We start from the raw sequence: 27,202 nt of genomic DNA, 5'->3' as shown, positions 1-27,202 counted from the left end.
ATTAGGTTGCCGATTTTCAGAGTGATTGCATAACCTTTCTATATGAGAAAGGCAAAAAGAGTCTGAATATATTGTCCACTATCGATAATCTTGAAAGCATATGGAACCGGTCATATTCCAGAATTAGTCACATTGGTTATCCGGTGATGACTGAAACCATTTTCACTAACAAAGTCTTTCTTCACCCTCACAACCCTTCTTTACACTTTTGATCCCTCGCTTCCTCCACTTCATTCCAAACAACACGAAGACAACATTTAACTCATGCTAATTGTTCTGTATAACTTTTTTTTTGTTTCAAGTGTGTCATCGTCGACATGTTGCTCATCAGATTTGTTGCAATCGTGCCCTTGTAAATATGTGCGAAGTGTAATAAGCATGTAATAGACATTTCCACAATTATTTTGAACATAACCATTACTTCACGGTGTCTCTGGTAGAACAATATTTAGACAAAAAATCAGTATCGCTGAAATATTAACTAATTGAATGCTTAGATACTCCTCTTTCATCTGGGACTAAATTTGAAATGTTCTATCGGGGGGTCTAGAACAATATTTTTTTTAACATTATTTTTGAAAACTGCGTTTCAATGGAAAGCTCTCAGAAGATATATCACTTTTAGGGGAATGGATCTTTGGACATACAGTATCAGAAGGAGGGGCTTGTTACGTTAATGAATACCTCCGAAGACACCAATGTCCGACATTTGGCAAATTTCGGGATGATTTAAATTCAAAATTTGAAAAATATTTTTACTCGGGGCATTTCTTTTTTGTCTCTGGCAGAACAATATTACCACAAACAAATCAATATCACTGACGTACTAACTATCCGGAAACTTGCTTCTATTTTAAACGAGACAAGTTTTGAATTGTTTTTCCTAAGGTTCAAGAACTTTTTTAATATGAAAAATAAATATCTATGTTTATATACATATTCGTTTATATGTCGATATATGAAGCTAACTTTTTTTTGAAAATTGATGAATAATTAGTATCAGTAAATAATTTCTTAGTTAATGATTTATTTGGGTTTTTTGAATTCAATTAGTTATGTGTATGTATTGTTTAGTATTTAAATTTAGTGCTTTTTCACAAACGTGCATTCCTTCGAGCGAGAAGTCATTTTGATGTGTACCAATTTCAATGATTACAGTGTTTGTTAGTATACTTATTATAAGTACATTGGCCTAATATCTGCTCCCTACTTCCATGGTAAGTGAGATGAACTGTCTTTGTAGATTAATTTTCTGTAATTGGCTGAAATTTTGAATACTTGCTTTTTTGATTTGCGATCAAAGTACATATTACTATATTTTGCTTTAAAAATGCTGCGATATAGAAAACGTTACAATTTTTCGCATCTACCAAGTTGTGAAAATATTTAAATTCATTTTTTTAATTCATTTATTTTAAAGAATTGAGTTTTTGGGCCAACATAGGGTTTAAACCTGTTATAATAACTTTTTAGAATTTCTTCAAATCCGCAAAACAATACCCTTTATATTTATATTTTATATTTTATGATAATGGAAATTTTTTTGTTCGGGATTCTTTTCCGACCCTTGTCTTGCTCAAAATTATATCACTTTTGGATTCCTCAGAACATTTTACATTTATTTCATGTATTTAGATCGTTTGTTTCGTAGACTACTCAAATAAAAATACTTAAGATAAAGTGCACTTTAAAATTTCAATTTTCCCATATTTGCAACAATAGAATTGCTACTTTGAACCAATAAACAATCCCTGAAACAACCTACTGCTTTCAAACATTTTGTCGCCTCCTCCAAATCAGATAGTATGAAATGATTTTCCGGAAAATATAATTTTCTGCTAAGATGTGGACTACTGCTCCTATGTGTTTTTAAAAGGAGAGTCTGTCGATCGTGTTTAAACTCGTAATTTTCAAGCAAACTAAAAACTAAAACAAATCAAATTGAGCTAAAATTGTTCGAATAAACCATACAACAATGATAGAATTTTGAATATAACATTATTTACAAAGAAACCCCGAGCAAAAATATATTCCCCGAAGAAAAATAAATTAAAGGAAACGATCTGTTTTGCAAACTTCAAGACCCCTTAATACCAATGCAAAACTGGCTAAATGGTGTCTTCGAAGCATTTCATTAACGTTACAAGTCCGTTCCTCTGACAATGTGTGCTCACTGATTTCACCTCCTGAAAGGGATATGTATGTTTTCAGCTACTCATTGAAAAATTACCTAAAAATTCATCAAAATGTTGAAAATAAATAAATGTTCTAGGCCCCCGATAGAACATTTCAAAGTTATGCTCAGATGAAAGAGGAGCATCTAAGCTTTCGATTAATGAGTATTTTGGCGAAACTGATTTTTTTGTTTAAATATTTTCTACCAGAGACACCGTGCAGCTATTGGATAAATAAGACAATTGCACCACTACGTGGATAAAAAACGGCTATTATTTTAAATGTATTTGAATATTAACCAAAATTATAGTTTCTGTTCAAAATTCGGGCACACCTTAAAACTCTGGGCCTGAGGAAACAAACACCCCCTCCCTCTCTCTCGGTGGCCCTGCTGTTTGCGCATTGTAAACTCAATTATCAATCACATGGCTACGGCGTGCGGAGAATTATTCCTGTGATCTTTGTTGATCGGTAGAACGTTTTTATTATGTTTTTTGGTTCTCTTCGTTCGCGTGGGACCAAGATGCACACTAAAGAGCCTCTTTATTTCTACTCTTTTATGTGTTGCAGCCATGGAGTAGAATACACACATGGGAGCAATACATATCGGAGTGAAGAGGTTTGTTTTGAAAGAGAAGAGCGGTGGTTCGCATGAAACGTTCAAAAAGCATTTTTTTCTTCTCTTTATTTGGCCTGAGGTGCATTCCATCTTTGTATCAGTGTTCATTATTGCTTCGAGAGTGAAAAATTCAGACTGTTTATTGTGCGGAGTACCAGGGGGATCGTGATAATCGAGCCAAGATATTCTGATTCTCGATAATAAAAAAAACGACAACAAATTCTTTTAATTTTAATTTATGTTACATGGCGACTAATTTTCATTTAAATAACCGAATAAGTTTAAAAGTAACTTAATGTGTACTGACAGTTGTTACTTTGACTTATTTCCACAAAACGAAAAGAAATGTTTAAAAACATTAATAGAAGAAACACAGGAATATTTCACTCAGTCTTCTCGATATGCTTCATTTGTATAGGAGGCTTTAACGTTCTCCAAACCGTTCTCCAGCGGACCTCGATCAAATTTGGATGGTGCATTGTCCAAAATATTACTACTCGGTTTCTTAATATCGCCAGACTCGACGTCATTTACCTCATGCTCACTGTATTTGTAACGCATTGCCAAAATCATGAAAAGTGCCATATCGAGGAACATTAGTACCGCGAACAAGAAAAACTCGATCGACTGTGACTGTACAAATTTAGCTTCGGCAACCAGCACTACCAACATGTTCCCAATAGCGACTGTTAGCAACCAGAAAGCCTGAATGACGGATTTCATACTTTCTGGTGCTTGTGAGTAGGAAAATTGTAGTCCCGTGATCGAGAACATCACTTCCCCCGCCGTGATTACCACATACTGTGGGAAGAGCCAAAGCATATGCAGTGAGTTAGGAGGAGTTACGATATGTCGTTGAAGTGTCTGTAAGTAGCAGAAAAACATAATTATATGACATTCTCATTTATTGAAAACAGGCAAGACACTCACAAATTCATTCTCCAAAACTTCATGAAGTACGATTGTGTAAACTCCTCCAAGTTCTAGCTTCACTGTTGCTATTTTTCTGCTTCCGTTGTGACTAAATAAATTGTATTCTCCGTCGACAACTGATTGCTGATCATAGGTATTTAGTGATATATAATATTGTACGTCAGCTATCCTGATATTTTGAAGTAATACCTTTTTAGTTGTTTTTATATTGGCTAGTATTCGGAGTCTTGGTAACCCCCGTTTATCTTTCTCTGTAGAATCCGAATACTCTAGAAAATTGATTTTGTTGGCTTTTTGATTAATAAAATAGCTAACTGCGTTTCCTGGATTCAAGTAAAATGTTCCTGACACTGTGGACATGTTTGCTTTTACGCAAAAGTTTTCTGTTGTAGAGGCTGAAAATCGGAATGTGGTGTTCTGCATAGTGGACACGTGAACTGCCTCGAATACCCCAAGAGATTGCACGGTGAAGTTGTTGAAATACGGGATATCACTTGTGAATTGATAATCGCATGGCAGTCCGTTGTAAATTCGTAACTGAGATTCATTAGGTGCTGGCAATACCGCATTTGTTTTGTCCAAAGCTATTTCAACGAATCCTGACAAAACGAAGGCTGCCCCTGCTAAAATACCTCCGAATGAGAGTTTTTGGAGAGGTGTCTTGATGCCGATCTTTTCCAGTGTAGGATATACTAAGCCTTCAAAAAAGGGAATAAACGCCAAGATCAACAAAGGGTTGATGACTTGCATCTGATCGGGTTTAATCGTGAATGCTCCGATTTCACCGTTCATTCGCGTTGCCTGAAATGTCCATCTAGATCCTTGTTGATCGAACAAAGCCCAAAACACGGGCAGCGGTATGTATAGAATCAAAATTTTCATCAACGATTTGATATCTGAAACTACTCGTTTTCCGTACTTAGCTTCGGCATAATCCAACCAGTGGCTCCTTGGGTTCGAATCTCGTTCTTTAATTTTTGTAGTTATTGCATTTCCTATGCATTTAAATACTAGAACTACCATATTTCCAGCGGGTTTTTTAATAGTGTACATTGTCTTACCGCAGACAAATACAATGATCGACAGGATCATGAGAATCGCTGGTACTCCAAATGCTAGAGAAAAGCAATCAGGGTCATCAAAGCAATGTACATCCTCACGAAGTATTGGTGTTAGCGTCGTCGATATAAGTGATCCAGCATTGATTGCAAAGTAGAATAACGAAAAAAATTTAGCTAGTTGAACCGCTTGCTCCGGTATTTTAAATTGATCTCCACCAAATGCTGAAACGCATGGCTTGATACCGCCCGATCCAACTGCTATGAACAGCAGTCCCAGCACGGTCATTGATCTGAAATGGCATAACGTATTAAAGGCAAACATCGATGTTAGTAATAAGTTACTTACGTGGCAGGCAAATTCAAGGGCGGTATTGCTCCCATGGCTATCAGTGTGCTTCCAATGCAGTAGACAATCGACAGGTACAAGATTGTTTTAAATTTTCCCAACCAGCTGTCGGCCAGGATGGCGCCCATCAATGGGAAAAAATACGCTAAACTGGTGAAGATGTGATAAATTACGGTGGCTGTATCGTCATCGTAGTTGAGCTTCTGAGTGAGGTAGAGTGCCAAAACCGCTGGAAGTATAGAGATTTAGCAAAGCCTAACAACCCAGACCATACATAGCTTACTTCGCATTCCATAATAGTTGAAACGCTCGCTGAATTCATTGCTGATTATGAAAAATATTGATCTGGGATATCGCACAGGCTGTGGGAAAAATTTTGTAAAATTATATTAATAAACAATGATAAGATTTATAAGAATAATTCTGTATCATGCCAAACAATTGTTAGTTTGTAAATGCTTGTTGTTCAACATCTAAAAAAATATTTTGGCGCTAGCTGACCCGGCAGACGTTGTCCTGCCTATAATTATTTACTGACAAAAAACAAACGAAAGCAAAAATAGCAATGCTTGTGAATCAAATTTCTATTAATTTCAAGTCCAGTGAGGTGACTCCAGGAGTAAAACATGTTACGAAAAGTCCAATAATATACGTTATATTAACCAACGCTTTGTACAGCTCTCTATAAACAGTAACAATGCTGATGCTTTAGCAATATATGAACAGAACCATGGTAGAATCGACGGTACACCAAATTTATTCGTGGAAACAAAGCATCACTGCATTCATATTCTCCTTTGTGAACAGTACCTTCAAACACGTTGTTCATCATTTCCTTCACCGCACTTCCTTTTAAATGCATGAATGCAAGATATATCATAAAGTAGGACTTTTTAACAAAAAAGTACCATCGCGGAAAAACTTGAAACCAATAACACACCAATGATATTTTATTACGTAACTTCATATAATGACAAACTATGCAAACAATCCTAAACTGAAAATATCGTATCATCAGATATGATGATTGATGATACGACATTTTCAAATGATGACATTTTCCAATTACGAATGACATCCATATCATATATGATATGGATATCATTTTACACTGTCTCTAGCATGCTAGTCCACAATTCTCAAGCCTTATGCGTCACTGTCATGATCAATATAACAAATTAACATAAAAACTATAAACTGATTAAAACCGTTTAGTTAAAGATGCATCCCAAAAATATATTTTCATAGTACTCATACATATAATGATGAGTTCTTAGTTCATTTTTTATATCTTTTAACGACATTAAATTGGCTAAAGATTACTTAGTAGGAAAAGTTTTGAAAATTGAGAGCCATGGTACTCAAGTGAGAGCAAGGATTTAAAATATACAGATCGGAAAACTAAAAACGATAGGTTCATTACCTAAACAAACAGGCTTAAAATATTCCGGACTAATCTTTTATCTTCTGCTGGTAGGAGTCGAAAAATTAAAAATCTACAAAATAATTCACTTTTTGCAAAATATATGTCTTTGTTCCATCGGGGGCAAAATACCCTCTTCTTTGATCTTGCTGATTTTTTAATCAAAAACAGAAAAATCGTTTGAAAACCTAATAATTGCATAACCTAAGGCTATTGAATGGCACACTTTTGTGATATCCCGACAGAAAACAAAACTACTTGCTTGTACACTAAGCATTCTGCCTCGTTATTGCGGTGCATTCTGCCCCATTGTTGCAGTGCATTGTGGCCCGTTGTTGTGGTGTATTTTACCCCCGCACAAGTGCGTTTTGCCATGCTTATCTTTCAAAGCGTAATTTTTAATGATTTTGAAAAATTGAAATTTTTTAATCTTTTTGAATATTCTGCAAAGCGTTATGATTGTGAAAACAAAGGAAAACGTTGGCTATACGATATCATGAATTGAATTCTTCCAATTAATGTTCTATAGCTGAGTTATGATAATATTTCTTCAGGGGGTCCGTTTTACCTCTTCTTCCCCTACTCGTCACTTCTCACTTCGACCGTTAAAAAGACAATACCTTTATCGAAATTGTAACCCGCGGGGTAACATTTTGGCACTGGGTGGAAATATATCTATTTTTGCTTACGAACTCCATAGTGTGTATTTGTTTTGACAATATTAGGTTTTTTTCCGGTACAACTACGCGGCATAATGTAACTGAGTTTGAGATTTTTGAATCGCTGCATCGTCCATCAACGGATTTTAATAACTGAAACTTGAAAACCGAAAATAAACCATTCCATGCTCCGATTAAAATCAATTCAATACAAAATAGAAAAATTTAAAAAAAATAAAAAAGGAGAATTTTGCAAGAGAAGAGTTGAAGTTAAACATCAGATCCAGACTAACTCCGTCGCCATTTGTCAAATAGCAACGACATATTGCTATTTTTAATAAGAGCTCAAATATCAACTAGTTGAAATCAAAAAACTTTGCTTGTACAATTAGAAATGCATATACATACACTCAAAGCCAGAGAGCAAAAAAAGATTTTAAATTACCTGATTCTGGAACCTGGAATATAATTCTTACTCTTGTCTTGTTTTTTGAGGCTACATCACTGTATGGAATTCATGGAAGAATTTCATCAAAGTGCTACAACAAGGGTGTACGTTTAATATACATAACAACAATAGATTTATCAGAAAAGGATGCAGTCGTCACATTCCAGTTATATCGCGTCCAGCATGACTGAAACAAAACACAGTACACATATCAATACAGTTAGTGGTACATACTAATGTTTTCGAAATTTGGAAATGGCAGTTTTCCAAAACTAAATCAGATTTCGTTTTCAGGCATACTGCACATAACTTCTTAGGAACCTTACAATCTACTGCCGTTGTGGCCAAATGTTGGGTGTCCTTCGAGGCCACGCAGTAATCGTGTTTAATAACAAGCACAAGCCATACGTTTACATTTCTGTAGACCGTAGCTCAAAGGTTCCTTAGTGTTCCTATCATTGAAGTTGTTTGTTTTCGGCAGCAACAAACTTACCAACAATTTAAGATAAGCAGCTGCTTTGCAACGGTGCAACAATTGTGTACATATACCGAACATTTTTTTTTGTATTTTTTCCGTGGAATGCGTATTACATTTTTTGTTTCTTGCTTGCATCTAGAGAAATTATGTTATGTAGTACCAACTATAAAATTTGATCACATATGAGAATCTTTAGCGATTGAAAAGCTTCCGCTATTATTCAAATTTGATGACAAATTTTGATTGAATTTAAACAGACCACGCTCGCTGCGCGTCCGACAGACACTTGCGTCGAATGACACCATAGTAGCTACTACTACTCGAGATGCATAACTTCGCTTCAGGTCTAGCATAGATAGACAAATTAGCAAGTTTTCATTAGAAGCAGGTGAAGGTCAGCATATATTTATGAACATTAGAAACGAAATAAGATAGGTATGTTCCGCTACGATTGATTATTTCATAGTATTTGCTTTATTTGTATATTAGGCTTAGCCATGTAATCACAGGTATAGTAGCCCAGTAAAGTTCAGCCGGAAAATGAGCCGGAATTCTAGCTGGTTCTAGTTAGTATTCCTGCTCCAGTGACTCAGCCTGTTTCAGTCACTGGCGACAGAACACTAACTCGATCTAACCAGAAATCCGGATCACTTTCCTGCTGAACTTACTGGGAGGACGATCAGTAAGACTTCAGACAGGTATTGTGCTTTTCACCTTTCAAGATTAGCACGCGACGGAGTCGATTTAAAAAAACGAAAGAATTGAAAATATACACTGTTGGCTCCAACCGCAAAGTTTAGAACACACATCATCGAAAATTGGTCAGGAATCGGACAGTCATGAATTGGCAGTTCATGGATTCGACCGCTTCATTGCCTTCAGATCGAAAATTGGAAAGTATTTGTTCCTTTTTTGGGTACCCATTTAATGATATTGCATCCTCTTAAGCTTTTTTCTTGGTTCAAGACCAATAGTCGTTTGAAAACTGTTCATATATCGATAATTTTTTTTTTGCTTTGTAACAATGTGGAATTGAAAAGGTCAAATCTTAAAAATGGCAGTTTCGCAATCTTGTCGCTATCTTGTTTTTTTTCGCAATTTTTAGTGATAACCACAATACATTTAACATCTGAAGACCCCCACAATTTTGTAGGTGTGTGGGTATATTTTTATTATATTGCATTATATTATTTTGACATTTGCTGTTCAATTATCCAAATGGCGTCCCAGTAAGAGAAGTAAAGCATCAAAATTTAGCTCACGAGTCGCGAAAATTTGAACTGCGCAAAAAAAATATTTTTAAATTTATTTTCATGCACATATTTGAAGCAGGAATATACATAAATGTAAAATTAAGTTCCATCACAAATACACACAACCTTTCGTGATTTTTTCAACGAATTTTATTATAATTTTACACGTTGATTTAAGATTACAGTTTCATTAGACAGGATACCGATGCACTTTAATGTATTTTTAATCCAATATTGCTGTAAAATAAATGACATGTAATATTACACGAACGAAAATGTAAAACCATATGCTTTTTTATGCTCCCATTGAGTGCATCGAATTCAACTTAATTTTCAATCAAATTTTTGATTCAAGCTTTGTATGTTTACATTCGCATTGATTTACATGTCGTTTAAATTTCATTATTTTTTGGTGTGTGCTGACACGCCGAGTTAGCGGAATCGTTAAAAGTGCTACGCTGTATTTCTCTCTAAGGAGAAAAAAATGTGTGTACACCAAAATTTCTCCCTAGGGCGAAAATTTTGGGTAAAACCACTCTTTGTACGTGAAGGGCACAAATCATAACTTAATAAAGCCATAGGTGCGTTTCGATTTGGACTCATTCGAACTCGAAATTAACTTATTGCCGGATAATTTAGCGTCGGATTAACGCTGAATGCCAAAATCGAAACATAATTAATGTTTCGAATAAAACGACTGGACTGGTTGTTTTGGCTTAGCAGACCAATGTGAAAGCACTATGCTATATTTCTCACTAAGAGGAAAAAATGTGTAAATACCAAAATTTCTCAAGCTGTTCCTCTGTTTCTACCAGATGCTGAATGTATTTCGAAGCTATGTTTATTTTCTGATTTTTTGCTGTATTTTTTGGTCAATTTGGAGATTTTTGGTACAATATCGACCGCTAGCACCTGTCACTACAAAAAACTTTCTTCGTTCAGGGAAGCTGTTTGTCATGTCCACTTTTCAACTGATTTATGGAAGCCGCTCAAAACAAAGATGGATAAAACAATACGAAGATTGCCATCACGATATCAACGACTTGGGGCTTGTGCGCTGCGGCCTATGTGAAACATCTGTCCAAATTAGCCAAAACTGCGGTGGCTTCAATTTACGGTCATGTAAAAATGCGAAATGTAAATTCAAGCTAAACAGCAAGAGCATTCGAGCGTACATAGCGAAGCAAAAGGTTTGTTCCAGTACCAGGAGAAACTGGAAGTACTCCGGAGCAAACAGGGAGAAAATCGTTCCTGTACTATCTTCTTCTCTTTTTTCTTCTTCTGGTGGCAAACCGGAGTGAAAAGGAGCAAGAATTTTTTGCTTCGGAGCAACAGGGAGTAACTTCCATGTACTGGAACAAACCTAAAATCAAAGCAATGTTTCTCCAAGCTTAGGCACCGACAATTTCACAGCACAAATCCAACAACTGGCTGGTATTGTTGAATTGCTAAGCAAGAGAGGATTGAGAACGAAAATTGATGAATGTTCCTGACTTCTGCTGAATGTGACTATGGCCACAGAGAACAGACGTCCATCTTCAGCATTCAACTTGTGTAAAATCTCTAACAGTTTCGAAGGTAGTTGGGATATCCAAACCAGGTGCGCTACTGTCGTCATGTTTTTTTTTGTGGCTGAGTTCGACAGAATTGACAGCGGTTACTCCTCTACCCGGTCAAACTAGTCCGGAACCGGTTCGGACTTCCAGCATGAATTTCAGCTCAAATGCATCAACTGATAGAGTCGGAATCGGTTGTTTTCTTTGAGCAAGATTCCAAATTGAATCTATTCAGGATTTCGAACCGGTTCCGGAATGGATTTGACGGATAGTTGGGATAGGTTGGTGTGGCGGCGCTAGTGTTTATCGTATATTAATTCAAATGTTTACACACGTTTTTTTTTTAATATTTTTGTTCGATCATGGATGTCTGTTCTCTGTGCTATGGCGTAGTCATTTTGACTGAAGCTGAACTGGACGATTGCATCACGTCCCTGCAGCTGTTTGTAACGGCTTATAACGTGTTCCGCTGCGCTCGAAACCGCCTTAATGGTAACAAATCTTGAATTGGAGGTCCTTCTTGCGGTGGTGCAACAGTATGCCAGTAAGTGAATAAGTACGATGACTGGGCAAAATTTGGAAAAGTCCTGTCTCGGGAATGATAAAAGGTAAACACATATTGATATACGCAGTTTACATACCGCCAGATCGAAGTCAGGATTTGAATTTGTATGAACTAGCAAACGCAGTCGCCGGTAATCGTAATTCGTAACATTTGGATTAGAAGAGAATGGAAACAACCTATGAGAAGGAAGTTGTACCTGGTAAACGTAAACAAAAATTACTATAACTGCGAATTTTCAACCGATTTGAAAAAAAAAATCAAATGATTCTAAAAGTTGAAAGAATGACCTAGAAACGGTATCAAATGGAATTTCGAAATTTTTGAAAAAGTTCAATTACTTCAAAATTAAATTAAATTAATTGAAGAAATGATTAAACACGATATAATATTAGTTGTTACTTACGTAGTAAAACAACCAGTATTTAAATTGGTATTGAGGGGGGGGGAGCGTAGCGTAGTTGGTAAATCGATTGTCTTGTACGCAGCGCACCTGGGTTCGAGTTCCGATCCCGCACATAGGGTTAGAAATTTTTCATAAGAGATGTTTCTAACCCGAAGAGGCGAATAACCTTAAGGTAATCTATAATTCGATTTGTAGTATTAGGTCACTAACAGCCATTCAAAGTCTCTTTGGCGGAAGTATCCAAATTCAGAATAACAGTCACATCGGTTTCTCGGAGATGGCTAGACCGATTCAACCAACCAACTTATTCTCAAATGAAAGGTGTTGCGCCCTTGTAAATGGCTGTCAAATTTCATCCCGATCCGACTTCCGGTTCTGGAGTTACGGGTTGTTGCGTGCGATCATATAGCAAATTGCGATTCAAACCGATGCTCCGATGAAAGCAAAAACGGTAAAAATTTCGCTAAAATGTCTCTCAAGCAACTTAAATTTGCAGTTCTAGGTCACCGACGGCTAACCAAACTTTCGTTGACTACATTGACCACCATAGACGGTTACGGAAATGCTTGGGAAAAGCGGCCATCTTTCAAAACTAACGAACTCACATCAGTTTCCTAGAAATGGTTGGACCGATTTTCACAAACTTAGTCCCAAATGATATCTATAATATCCCCACAGATGTCTATAAAATTTCGTATGGATCGCTTATATGGGTCCGGAAATATAGATTAAACCGTCCGGTCACAGGTTTTTTCAATATGGTTTACATAAACCGATAGTTAAAACGGCCGAATGACTTATTACTCCTGCTTGTTGAAACTAATGGTGTTCCGAACCTTTTGAGTCAATATTTGAAAACAAGCAATATCATTTTTTAAGAAAAACACGCACTCACTTTTTGGGATGCAATAGTGTTTCTAGGATCTTCTCATGTCACTCATCATACCGACAACACCGTTTTGTTTGTTTTTCATACCCATTTAATATGAACCTCTTCTGAAATAAGGTAATTTTGTATGTATCACAATTCGTGTTATCACAATTCGAAAACGTTTAATTTTTCATGAATACTGCAACAATTTAAAACAATCAAGGATCCTATATAAACTCCGTTGATAAATAATTCGAATTGTAAAATAAATGCTATAAAATTCGCATTATATCGCCTCACGAATTGAAAAAATGTAGTAGTGGAACTTATTTAAAGACTTTTTGTTGGGAAATGACCACTTAAGTATACGAGTGGGGAGTGGGTCTAAAAATGCCGGAACTTTGTCTACGTGGTTTGTAAAGGGTCCGTTTTCATGTAGCGTTCTCAAAAATTGTTCGCATTCTTAGACACAACGTCATTCAGCAAAAAACTACAAAAGCTATTTCGAAAATTAACATATCATGGACTAGTATTTACAGACGCTTCACAGCTTATAAAAGGAATTTGCTAAATAGGAGTACTCCAAAGATTACGTTAACTTTTCTATTGTTTTCGGAAGGTACTCTAAGTATAGGGGAGACCGGGGCTAGTTGGCGGTGTTTTCAGTTTTCAATTTTTACCGCTTTGATGTAGGTAGATCTTGCAAAATAGAACACGCAGCATGAAAGAGCAGACTGTTGGCAACATCTCTGATTTTTGATTAAGTGTTTGATGCATTGTCTCCATTTTTAGAGACAAAAATATATGACGCGGAAAACCCGCCAACTTACCCCGACCCCGGGGTAAGTTGGCGGTTTGTGTGGATACGCCAAAAACCAAGCAATCAAATGGAGATTCAATTCCTTCCAGGGTCCTTTTGGAACATGCTGAATGTCTTTTCAAGAAAACTGTATATTAACCGACATTTGCTATTATATTTCAGTTTCAATACCCCGGTATTTTGACTTTGACGATTACACCCTATTCAAAAGCAAATTTTCGAAATTCTTTATGCGATTGGCCGGAATAAATGTCTCCTGCATTGACGAGATACACAAGAAAAAGATTTTCTTACTTTGGAGTGAATTTCAGAAATAAAAAAAAATGATGACTTTTTTTACACAGTAAATAGTACCGCCAACTTGCTCCGCGTGGAGCACCGCCAACTAACCCCAACCGCATATTTTATTAAAAACTATTTAAAAAATAACTTTTGTTTGTGGATACATGTAATATCTATACAGATACTGAAAGCTCTTTTCACGCGCTATCGAAAAATAAAATCATTCGGGAAATAGATTGAGAATCACCCTAAATAACGCAAAGTATTTAAAATTTAGAAAATTTACTTGATATGCTCGAAAACACAATATCACCCACAACCACCACCAAACAAATCGTTTTGCAACAAAAACACATTGGATAATGGGTTTCACACAACTTGGGGTACACAAAAAGACGCAGCGTTATACATCTAATAGAAACAGAGAAAAAGGGATTCCGCCAACTTACCCCAACCGCCAACTAGCCACCGTACAGTTCAATGCCTCTACAATATCAAGTGGAGCGCATGAAGTGTTGTTTTCAGTCCGAATTTTGGTGTTTGACAATTGTGCAATAAATAAATATCACAAAATTAAAATCGCAACTACATTTCAACAAACTCTGCTGCATCACCAACCACTTCGGAACGTTAATGAACATGTTCTAGCTGGCAACACAAATGACCATTTGGTGACAAAACATGTTATGAAATAACCTTGATGTTATCTATGTTCAACCAGTGCAACAAAAATAACTTTATTGTTCCCTCGTTGCAACATAGCTCGGACTTAGACGATTAAAACTAGTTGCGATTTGCTACTTGGGATATTTGTACCCCAGTGCAACGTTTTAGGATTAATTTAGCCCGTTCTTAAAACCAATTAGATGTCTTCCGACATGAGTCACTCGTACGGTGCCTTCAAAATGAATGCACGCAAACAAGTAGGGTCTCACTGGTTTCTTGGAAGACAACTACAACTAAAAGGAAGGCTTGCTGATTTGTAGCTAAATCCTCTCTTGAACTTTTCAACTCATGTGTACCTAGATAGTTTCGCGCACTGCTTTTGCACTTTCGAACATAGGTGCAAAAACTGAGGATGCTCCAAAGTGCACAATCAATTAACTCTACTAAATCGGTGCAATATAATCGAAACCGGGATCTGATAGCGACGAATGTCTCGCATATTGACGATTTCTGGCGGATATCAAAATTTATCCGTGGCAGGGGCAAATTTACCCCTCTGACTCATTAGTGTACCTCCGTTCCGTACAATGAATATTACAAACTTTCGAAAATCCTACCTTTTTTGTTCTGAAATTTTGAAAAGGGTTTCTATATTAAAACATTTTTTGTAGTCACGACAAAAGTCAAATGCGTACTACAATTGGCGTCGAGAAGGCAAGCAGGAATTTGATGTCGAATATACCTCACTTCAACGCAGGTTGAATAGCCTCATTAAAGCAGAAAGATAGGCAATTAGCGCCATTTTGTTGAAGGCTTGTGAAAAGATACTTATTTGAGTACTCTTTGGAAATGGCGACGTTGAGTATTCGGATCGTTGAATTTTTGACTTTGCCCCGATTCGTTTCACGCACAACAATTTTTCCGAGAAATTTCAAATGATTCTGAGTTCTCTTTCTCGATGGTCGACTTTTAACTAGCTTTATTGTGTAAAGCTCCAGGACTAGATACGATCAAGTTTGCTCTGGGTTTGTTGACCTTATTCAATAGTTTCCTCGAACCAAACATTGATCCACACGAGTGGAGACAAGTTATAGTCGTCGCCATCCAGAAGCCCGGTAAACCAGCTTCGGACCATCATTCGTATCGACAATGTCAACGTATGTTATCATGCATACGAAAATTGTTAGAGAAAATGTTCCTTTGTCATTTCGATAACTGGGCCGAAGTAAATCAGCTGCTTTCTGAAACGCAGTTCGGATTTCAGAGAGGTTATGGAACAAATAGCGGTCTGGCATTGCTTGTGACGGAGATGGATATCGCCTTCGCCAAATCAGAGCCGTAGCGTATGGTTCGCCAGGTTGGCTCCCACCAAGGGCGCCAAGCTTATGGGGCGCTGAAATCGTGATCTATTTTATAAAATAAGTGAGGATATATCATAAGATAAGTCATGAGAGGAGTGCCATAACTTATTGTTCGAAAATCGAACTGAATAAGAAAGCCAATGTAAAGTAGTGCACAACTGAGACCCTTCCAAAGGCGCTGAAAGATTACGATACGCTGAGGTCTTCCCGATACCAGGAAGAGTTCCTCAATATCACTAAGTTGCCAGTGATTAACGAGTTTTGCACTAAGTTGAATCTCTAGTTGAAATGACATGAGACTTTTGGAGTTCCTAGAAGCGTTGGGAATTCGTTGATTCATCTCCAAGACTTTGTGTCAGAGTTTCCTCGAGCTGGTATATTTGACGGCCTCTCAAGAGAAAATTTTAAACCTTTATAGGAAATCTCACCTACTTATAGTTTTCGGAGCAGTAAAAGATGTCCACACATGGAGATAATCGGAGTTGCGCTCCTCCCAAGTAACATTTAAAGATTCATAGCATGTTACAAGTACAATCTTGGTTTGAAGAGGCTCTTTAAGAGTACATTAAAACCACAATTGTTACTTGGGCTGAGTCAAAAAAGCATAATTATTTGTGGTCGAGAGTGGCTTAGCTCTTTTTAGTATTGCTGTAAAACAATACTAAGAGCATTTTTAAGAGAATGCTTAACATTAGTCGAACGCTTTTTGTACGCGGGGATGGTTATGTGGATACTTCTGCCAAAGGCTGCCTGACACGATTATCGAGAGGACACACAATTTGGTCCCGTCCAGTGCAATTACCATTTAAAATCTTTACTCGCCGGAGTAAGGGGTGTTTGAAACAACCCCATGCTTCAGTAAATCCACGCATGACAAACTCGAATCAGTGACTACACTGTCGATTGCAACTTTGTGAGCGGACATGTAGACGTGATAGTTTTTCATAAAAGACAGAATATCACAATTCTGAGCTCATCTGGGTAAAATATCTGTTACAGTTGAATAAGTTGTAGCTTTGTTTTACTCCATGTGCAAAAAGATGGGTGGATAACGTCTGGGATATGACCAGAATGTCGTGATGGCACTTGGACTGACGATTCGAATGTAATGATATGCACCGTAATGAGCATTTCATAAACAAGGTTACAGTTCCTAAAAATTGTCTCCTCAATTGGTTTTGATATACAGATATACACACTTAATTTTTTCTGCCGAATCTCAGCATTTATTGCAACATTCGCCGAGATTTGAACAGTCGAGCACTCGGCAAAATCATTTTTCGCTCTGATATCTCAGTAAAAGCCATAATTGTTTGCTGAAATTCGGGAAATGCTTCGCTGAAAATCAGCAAACTAATGACACTTTCTGAGATATCAGTATAAACATTTACTGATTACTCGGCTGAGCGGGAAATTGCCGAGGTCAACTAAGTGTCGAAAAAAGTCCCTATCACTCGGCAAAAAATGTCCTATAATGTCATGAAATAACGAGATCTGGAGTAATCTCGAAAAATTACCTTTCTGTGACATTAAAATTTTTTAATTGAGATGCAACCTAAATTTAGAAATGTGGCTTTTAATTTTTTGTATATCTTAGACATGCATGAAACGTCAAAATCTGGTGACAATTCGAAAAAAAAAAAATTTGATACTTTTTTCGAAAATCCAAAAGTTTCACAGGAGAAGAACACTTTTACAAAAATCATGAGATGATACAAGATCCGATGTTTCATACATTTCCAATACTTTTTGCATCAAAGAGAAAATAAAGGCTACCTTTCCAAACTCCAATATTTTTAAATCCCGTAAAGGTTATCCACAAAAATCGAGATGACGCTAAATCTTGACGTTTTTTGACCATCTAAGCCGTTTTGCATCAACACTACGATTTTTTTTTGAATAATCAAAGTGTTCTTGGTGTTTTTTCACGGGTGAAAATTTTCGCGAAATTGACCGCTAAGCTCGACGTATTTATCATGTCTGATTGAGCTAAAGTTTTGCATAGAGACTTTTTTCGATGTGGTTATTAAATTCGATGATTACTTTTTCCCATTGACACCCCAATATACAGTCTTCTGAATAGATGCTTACATAAAATGCGTGGCACTCAAACACGAACAAACTTCGGTCGAATCTTTTAGAAATCGAATCATTCGGTATTTTACAAGCTTTCAATAGTCGGAAATAAATATAGCTGTTGTTGAAGGGTTGAACCGCAGAGGTGGGTCGAATTCCCTAAAAATCGTCAGCTCAGTAAACAGATATACACGTACAGTCTTCCGAAACTATCCTCCGTCCGTCTCCTGTAAATACCTAGGGTATTGATTTCTCAAAGTCTCCCGAAAAAAACTCCGCCCGTCGCCTTCAAACACCTAACTTCGAATAATATTAGACAAATCAGCAGTCAACTTTTATTTAAAATTTTACAAAACTATAGTGGTCTGTCGGTGTTCCATACTGATGGCTTTGTTCGAAATAGGCTAAAAAATTTCATTCTTTGAACCTGATGTTTTCCAGGTACATTGAAATATAAATTAGTTTTCGGTTAGATTGTCTTACAGATACTTAATTTCATATTTACTGCGGCATATTCTCTGACAATGCTGCTAGCGTAGACAAATGACGCGTGGGGCGCAAAACTGAGTCTCCGCCAAGGGCACAAGAAGATCATGCTACGGCTCAGCGCCAAACGTCAACAAATGACATAGGTTTTCTTGATACTAAAGGAGCTTTTGATTCAGTTTCTGTCGAAGTTATATCAGAGAAACTTCATCGTAATGGTCTTTCACTCAAGTTGAACAACTTCTTAACCAACTTGTTGCGTGAAAAACATATGAACTTTGCACATGGCTTTTCGTCGACGTTAAGATTTAGTTATTCGGATCTACCCCCACCCCCCTCCCCACCTTTCCAAGGCTTATGTCTTAGACCACTTATGTACAATATCTACACCCTAGACAAATTATTTGGGCTGCTGAGCTGGGCATCATATCAATCAAGATAAGCAATTTTTCATAAATGGATCAAATATTGATGGATCAACAGATTTTTGAATATTCAATGTAGATCACAATCAATGTAAATTGTAAATCGCAAATTGGAAGAGCCCTGTAACGTATACGTTGCAGAATTTGCAGCAATACAGTGCACCTTTTTCCAAATACGTCATATTTTCGGGCTGCCTCAGCTCGGCTTGAGGCACTCAAATCAATGAAACCGGCCAGATACCCCTCATACTTCCTGTTGTAAATACAAAGGGCTCTTTGTGCTGACCAATCATTCCAGGTGCTATTTGTGTGGGTCCATGCTCACTGCTCAATTCAGGACAATGTAAAAGCGGACGAACTTGCCAAAGCAGGCGCCATTAAGGGGAAATGTTCTTGAGAGACCTACAAAGTGCAACAATTTCCACAATATTTCCCGGCATAAGGTCCTTGTTGCCTGACAATCGAGATGGACAATGGGTGATAAAGGATGGTGGTTACATTTTATTATTTCAAACGTTTCACTTAAATCTTGGTTCAAATTTCACGTCAATATCAAATCACGTCATAGGGCTGGCTGAAAGCGCCCTGTGTCATTGTGGCAAAGGTTACCAAGATATTGACTGTATCGTCTGTGTCGTGATCAGAGCCTGATTCTGATCATCGTGAAGCTATAATTTCCTAAACTTCTTTCGCTTCCATTTGATCCACAATCCGGAGGAGTACGGATTCAGTTGAGCCATCGTGAACTGCTCGCTTTATAAATTAAAAAAAATCGATGTTATCAAACATCGATCCTAAAAGATCGACTGCAAGCAATAAGAGGCTAATAAATACGAAAACTTTTTAAAATAAGCGAAATAAAATCGTGCGACCAACAAAATCGTTTATCATATACATAAACATTTATGGAAATAAACGAATCATTTCGTTTCATTCACGAAAAATAACGTCGTTGTCAACGATAATATTACTGCAATGTACACTAAATATGTAAAACTTATGAGTGCTTTTGTTCATCAAGCGGCCATTACTTCACACCACAATCTTTCTAGTCCCCAATAGAGGTGAGCAAGTTGAAATAAAATCGATTTTGCCAGATCGATCTTTTTAGTTAGTTAACAAAATCGTTGTTGTTAAACATCGATCTTAACTTATCGATTGAAAAAATAATATGCTAATGAATACGAAAACTTTCTTAAGATGAAGGAAATAAATTCGTGTGAGCAATGAAATCGTTCGTAATATACATAAATGTTTATTAAAAGAAACAAAAAATTTCGTTTCATTCATGAAGAATAATGTCGTTATTAACGATAACATTCGTGCAATGTAAACTAAATAAGTAAAATTTACAAAAACTTTCGTTCATGAAGCAGCCATTTTTTCGTACCGCAATAAAATCGATTTGGCCACATCGATTTAAATTAAAAAATATCGATGTTGTCAAACATCGATTTCAAAATATCGACTGAAAACAGCAACAGGCTAATAAATACGCAAACTTTTCTAAAATAAACGAAATAAATTCGTGCTACCAACGAAATCGTACGTAATAAACACAAACGTTTATTAAAATAAACAAAACATTTCGTTTCATTCATGAAAAATAATGTCGTTACCAACGCACTATGGGTCACAGGGGCGGTTTTTTGGTACAAAAATCAATAACTCCCAAACCGTTCATTTTAGAGAAATTTTGTCTGAGAGAATATTTGTATGGTCCCCTCGAACATTCTTTTCGAAAAATTATTTTTCGAACGAAATGGTATAGCAAGGTACTTACTTCAGCAAAGTTGTAGAAAAATGTTTTTCAAGAAGCATTTTCAAATGCATCAAAGTTATAGCACTATCGGTTTTCATGTTATAATTATTTTTATTCTTTAACTTAGGGTGTTTCTGAAAAAGTCAGTTTTTTAACTATAACTTTTGAAGTAGTTAGTCTATCTTAATTCTCTCTATGAAGCAATTTGAGTACTTTTCATTGCGCATATATTTGCTGGAGAGTGTGAATCGATATCATTTTTCGTTATCGAGTTACGATCATTTTTTTAAATAAAAATGATAGTTTTCAATGACCTCTAACTCAGAAGGTTGCAAAAAGTAGCAGCTAAATTTGTACTCTTTCGAAAATGCATAAAAAATACTATCAAATATCTCGAAATCAACTTTGGCTTTTTTGTCCTTCGATGTCATATATAAACAACAACACCGCGAGTCGTGACAGTTTAATTGGTATCAATCCCATTCATGTATCGAATCGCAGTAGCCGACGACTGCTTTGATGAACGCGTGTAGTGCTTTGTATTATTAGTTCCGTTAAAATGAATAAAAGAAAATCATTCGATCTCTGGAAAGTGACCAAAGGTGAAAATAGAAATAAAATAAAGGCTGGGTTTGAGAAAATTATGAGATCATTTGATGTGGGAGAAAATGAAAAAAAGAATTTCGCTCGAAATGCAAAAGCTGTAGCAATTAAAACATGTAAAACGTTTGATCAATTTTGGAAAGATTCAGATAACTATAGCGACGACGATGCTGATGATGTTGATGATTGTGATTATAATAATTAAGATGATGTTGATTATAATAAAATAGTTATGTAGAATAGTAAAATAAATATCTGCCTGAGCCAAAGGTTTTCAATATTTGTGTACATATATTCGACAAGCTCAAAAAACCATTTAAAAACTCGACTTTTTGATCTAGTAAAGCAGGTGCTAAATGGCGATGACCAGGCCCTTAACCCATTCATGCCCATGTTGTTTGTGGACAACAACGTTTTTAAACAGCTATAACTTTTGATTGAGGCGAGATTTGCTCACAAAAACAAATAAGGCTCATTAATGTGATTATTGCCTTTAATTTGAGTATTAACAGTTACAAGGATCAGCTCTAGAACTGAAGTTATTGCAATTAGTCTGATTGGATTCCGATGGAGCAGTGCTGCCAGGGACAGTTTACGTTGACGACGGAAAATGATTTTTTCATATATCTTCGTTATGGTGCAATATTATTGAAAACTGATAAAACTTATCAATTTAGACTGTCGTTGGCTACGTTTTCTACGTAATTGGACTATTGTAATTATTCTAGGAGAATTGCATTGAGCATTACAAGGTAAAAATTGACCAGCTTCTAGCACTGCCATGGAAGCACCTATCGTTATGAAAATGGGCTTTTCGTGTTTCTTGACCCAACCGTTTTCAAGGAAAAATAGTTTTGAAACCCTACATGCACTAGAAAAAAGTTGGGCATGAAAGGGTTAAAAACAGCCGTAAGCTGATGTAATTTGATCATAATGTTGATGTCAACATTTTTCGCTGAAGGATAAAAAAGCAAAAGTTGATTTTGAGATACTTTATAGTATTTTTGATGCACTTTCGAAAAATTTCAAATTTAGCTGCTACTTTTTGCAACCTTCTGAGTTAGAGGTCATTGAAAACTATCATTTTTATTAAAAAAATGATCGTAACTCGATAACGAAAAATGATATCGATTCACATTCTTCAGCAAAAATATGTGCAATGAAAAGTACTAAAATTGCTTCATAGAGAGTATTAAGATAGACTAACTACTTAAAAAGTTATAGTTAAAAAACTGACTTTTTCAGAAACACCCTAGGTTAAAGAATAAAAATAATTATAGCATGAAAACCGATAATGCTATAACTTTGATGCAATCGAAAATGTTACTTGAAAAATATTTTTCTACAACTTTGCTGAAATAAGTACCTTGCTACACCATTTACTTCGAAAAATATTTTTTCGAAAAGAATGTTCGAGAGGACCACCCTAGTTACATTTTATTTTAAAAGAAAGCCAATTTAATTTCCAAAAATATTCTCTCAGACAAAATTTCTCTAAAATGAACGGTTTGGGAGTTATTGATTTTTGTACCGAAAAACCGCCCTTGTGACCCATAGTGCAACGATAACATTCGTGCAGTGTACATTAAATGTGTAAAATTTACGAAAGCTTTCGTTCAGCAAGCGGCTATTCTTGTTGATGAAATGAAGGAAACCTATTATTTACAAGGCACGAAAATACTTCGTTGCAGAAAAGAACGAATGAATTCGTTCATTGCATGATCGATTTCATTATATTCACGAATTTATATTATCAGTGTAGGTCCATGTGAGCACCCCTCGTTTTGACTAATTGCTAAAACCATTGATTTTGTTTTGATTACATCTCCGGTTCTAGTTACTCTAGAATCAAACCGCAAGATGTTTTAAAAGGAAATTGTTCAAGGAGTCTAGGCAAAATGTTAGTTTTTAGCTGCAGTGCTATTAACTATGCTATTTTTACCGGTAAAAATTAAAAGTACATTTTTATCACCATACGTATATTTTAATTTTGAAATATCTAATCTCACCGTGTTCCTCAGACATTTTTACTTTAAGAACACTTCTAATCTCAATACAATTTGAGCCAATATTGATATATATATATATATATATATATATATATATATATATATATATATATATATATATATATATATATATATATATATATATATATATATATATATATATATATATATATATATATATATATATATATATATATATATATATATATATATATATATATATATATATATATATATATATATATATATATATATATATATATATATATATATATATATATATATATATATATATATATATATATATATATATATATATATATATATATATATATATATATATATATATATATATATATATATATATATATATATATATATATATATATATATATATATATATATATATATATATATATATATATATATATATATATATATATATATATATATATTGAAATATTGAGAAAATCTTCAAATGGTCATAAAGACCGACGCTGATCTGCTAGAGGCAAAACAAAAACGTAGTTTTTTATCATTTCACGTATACTTCACTATAAATTATGTGTGTATCAGTATACTAATGTTAGATTTTTGTCGTTGCGTGCTTGCGATTTTATATGAGAAATTGGGGCGTTTTCACTTCAAAACGGTGTATCTTAGTATGAGCTCAAATTATATTGAGATCACAAGTACTGTTTAGGTGCGTTTTTACTGCAGCTAAGACAACTGATCTAGATGAAATTCGTATGTTTAAGGTCGGTTCATTAACAATGAAAGGCTTCCGAGTCAAAGAAAGTCGAACGAAAGTAATAAATAGGTTTTAAAATAGGTGGGGTGGGGGGTGTGAATAGTCCCACAGCTGCGTCGATGGATGGGTAATGCCTGGCATGCCACAAGAACAGATTTATCTGCAAATTACAGTGTAGGTAGGTGGTGCAATGGGTAAAAAAAAATGGTTGTGTACAGGACACATCCACGGCGACATTAAAAAAATAGCTTTTTTCAAGGGCGTGCAATATAATTCATAAATTAATTTGAATTTATCGAAACTATCGTCTCATTGCAGAGCTGGAGACTATATCTAGAGAAAAATTTTCAATAGGACGTAAGTAACAATGAGAGATTCTTTTTGAGGTCTTTCTCTTCTGTCCATTACTCGGCCATTTCAACATTTACTACTCTACTCTTTGCATAATATTGTAGTTAAAACCGTCGGCTTTCGATATGTACTGGAAAATTAGTACAAAGTGTTGTAATGACGTCGTAATAAACGAAAGAGAAAGTAAACAAAGAGAGGCTCTCAATGTTGCTTACGTCCTATCGAAAATTTTCTCTAGATATAATCATCACTAGAAACATACAATGTCACGTTATAGTTGTTTCAATTGATCGATTATCTCTTCCTCTTAACAATAATCGATTAGCAACTTTTTGAAAAATATGAAGAGTTACTCAGACTGGATAAACTGGAGAAAAATAATTTTAAGTCCATCACGTGACACGAATTTTTAACTTGAAAGAACACCCACTCAAGATGCTGCTGAGGAGAGTTAATTTTAGCTTTTAAATTTTCACTTTTATGTTATAGAACTGTTAAAATTTTGAATCTAAAATTGAACCACACCAGAACGTGTCTTTAGGTTATTACTTGCCTCGAAATTGTTTTTCTCAATCTATCCAACCAGAGTGTATGTTCTGAATACTCTTTAAATGTAATCAAAAAATAGTTCCAAATATTTTTCGAAAGAAGCGACAAAGAGAACGGTAGCGTACACCAGTTTGAAACAAAACTGCTTGTAATAATAAATCAGAACCATCTGCTGGAAATATGATTGTTTCCATTACAATTCCACTCCTATATTAATCACATATTAATTAATATAGGATATATTAATCACAACGCAGCTGAATACACCCCAAGGAATTTGATTGATATACAATACCAATGCTTGAGAACATGCTTTGACAAGAAAAACCGACTAGTGCTTTATTTTGATCAGATGGCATTATTTTCGGGTTGACCACCAACAATCGCAATAGATTAGATTCGCAACTGAAACTGCTTTAACATAACTCAATCTCCACGCCCACAAAAATCTACAACTGGCATTAATTAGCCTACCCGTATCACCCACCCAACGCACACAGAAGCAGAAAAATAAATTTATCCCAATGCAACTCACACACGTCGCACTCTGCCGTGTTGAACTCATTCTAAAACCCACCCTCCCCTACTAATTTCCAAATTATAGTGTGTACACGACATGAACCTATCGCATTCCCATACGCGCAGGGTGCAGAGCGCACGATAAACTTTGCACACAGTAAGGAAACGGGCGCAAGCTTTGAACGGTTTAATGCCAGTACAGGCAATAACTCGCATACAGTTGAACTGTGTAAAAATGCATCTGTTTCTTTGCTTTGTGAAAAGTTTATCGTTCACACGTCCACTGCTCGGATTTGAAACATTACGTGTACACGAACGATTTTACCGTCCGGACGATACAGTCATAATGTTGTTCCTTTGGCATAAAAGCAACAACTGATTCAAACAGCCATGTGGCACCTCTATTTATAACTTTTTGTGTTTGATTGATAGGTGCTTCCTATTGACGGCTCTGCCTGAGAAATCTACCCCACGAATGAAAATTTTCCCATTTGTCGTGAGTTTTCTCATTTTACTGATTTCCAAAAGATTACTTTTATTGCAGAGGTATTGAATTATTACCAATCTTTAAGATGGGCGTCTCTGTACCGGTTGGTGTATGAATGATTAAAATCTATATAGTAATAGCGGAGTTAGAAACGTGCAAATCTTACATGGTAACGGAACCATATGAGATATTTTAGATTTTAGAATGACACCTAGCCCCAGATAATTTATTTATTTATTTTCGTCAAGCATATGTAGACTACATAGAATGGTTTTACAATATTTACTTATATACTATACATTATTTCTACGGTTTAGTTCAGATTTGATTTGTTTTCTAGACATGGAAAGGTCAATTATTACACAATTTTCATTATAATGACGCATCATTCTATTGATGGGGCTATTTTTAGCATAGTTTGTCCTAAAAGATTGTTCTTGGAATAAATTACGAGTTCTTAGTTGTCGGCTAGGTACATAAAATTTTATATGCGAAAGTAATGATGCGGATTGTACACGTTGAGAAATAATGTCGTTGATAAAGTAAAGCATGGCAAATTCGCGGCGTTCTTTGAGTGTTTGTATATTAATGAGCATGCAACGTGCTTTATACGATGGAAGAGGAAATGTCGTCCAGTTTAGTTTACGAAGCGCGTACAAAATAAATTGTTTTTGGACTGATTCGATACGTTCTTCGTACAGGACAGTGTATGGGTTCCATACTATGCTGCAATATTCCAAAATTGGCCTGACATATGTATTGTATAATGATTTTATTGTGTAAGGGTCTTCAAAATTGTAGGTGAAACGTTTAATAAAGCCCAGCATACTATTTGCTTTATTTATTATTGTATTATAATGTTCAACAAATGTGAGCTTGGAGTCTAAGATTACGCCTAAATCTCGTACAATTTTGGATTTTTCTACAAGTTGGTTGCCTAAGTGTATGTCTATGGGAACATTTGAAATTTTTCTGCTGAAGGTTATTGAGTTGCATTTCTTTACATTAAGTTGGAGTAGACTTTTGCTACACCACATGTGGAATATATTTATGTCGTTTTGGAATATTTCAGTGTCTTTGACATTTCTTATTTCCATGAAAAGTTTCATGTCATCTGCATATATAAGCACTTCAAGATGTTTGAGTATAAAGGTAATGTCATTAACGTACAAAATAAAAAGAAGAGGGCCTAAGTGGGAACCGTGGGGTACGCCAGAGGTGACAGAAATTGGTTCCGAGAGTATATTCTGAAAGCGAACTGTTTG

The 27,202-nt window shown here is 35.5% G+C and overlaps 1 protein-coding gene across 2 annotated transcripts in view; it reads right to left on the bottom strand.

Annotated features, from left to right (window-relative positions):
- Positions 1-3,047: 3,047 nt before the first annotated feature.
- Positions 3,048-27,202, bottom strand: part of LOC131689195 (peptide transporter family 1-like) — a 37,786-nt gene continuing 13,631 nt past the window's right edge. For both annotated transcript variants that reach the window (XM_058974115.1, XM_058974116.1), the window contains exons 3-6: positions 5,418-5,496; positions 5,135-5,363; positions 3,725-5,078; positions 3,048-3,658 (exon numbers count right to left, since the gene is read on the bottom strand). In XM_058974115.1, coding sequence (XP_058830098.1) covers positions 3,182-3,658; positions 3,725-5,078; positions 5,135-5,363; positions 5,418-5,496 — 2,139 coding nt within the window. In that variant the 3' untranslated portion in view covers positions 3,048-3,181. The remainder of the gene's footprint in view (positions 3,659-3,724; positions 5,079-5,134; positions 5,364-5,417; positions 5,497-27,202) is intronic.

The sequence above is a fragment of the Topomyia yanbarensis genome, chromosome 3 (genome assembly GCF_030247195.1).
Source record: "Topomyia yanbarensis strain Yona2022 chromosome 3, ASM3024719v1, whole genome shotgun sequence".
Classification (NCBI taxonomy): domain Eukaryota; kingdom Metazoa; phylum Arthropoda; class Insecta; order Diptera; family Culicidae; genus Topomyia; species Topomyia yanbarensis.
This window is presented reverse-complemented; position numbering and strand designations above follow the sequence as displayed.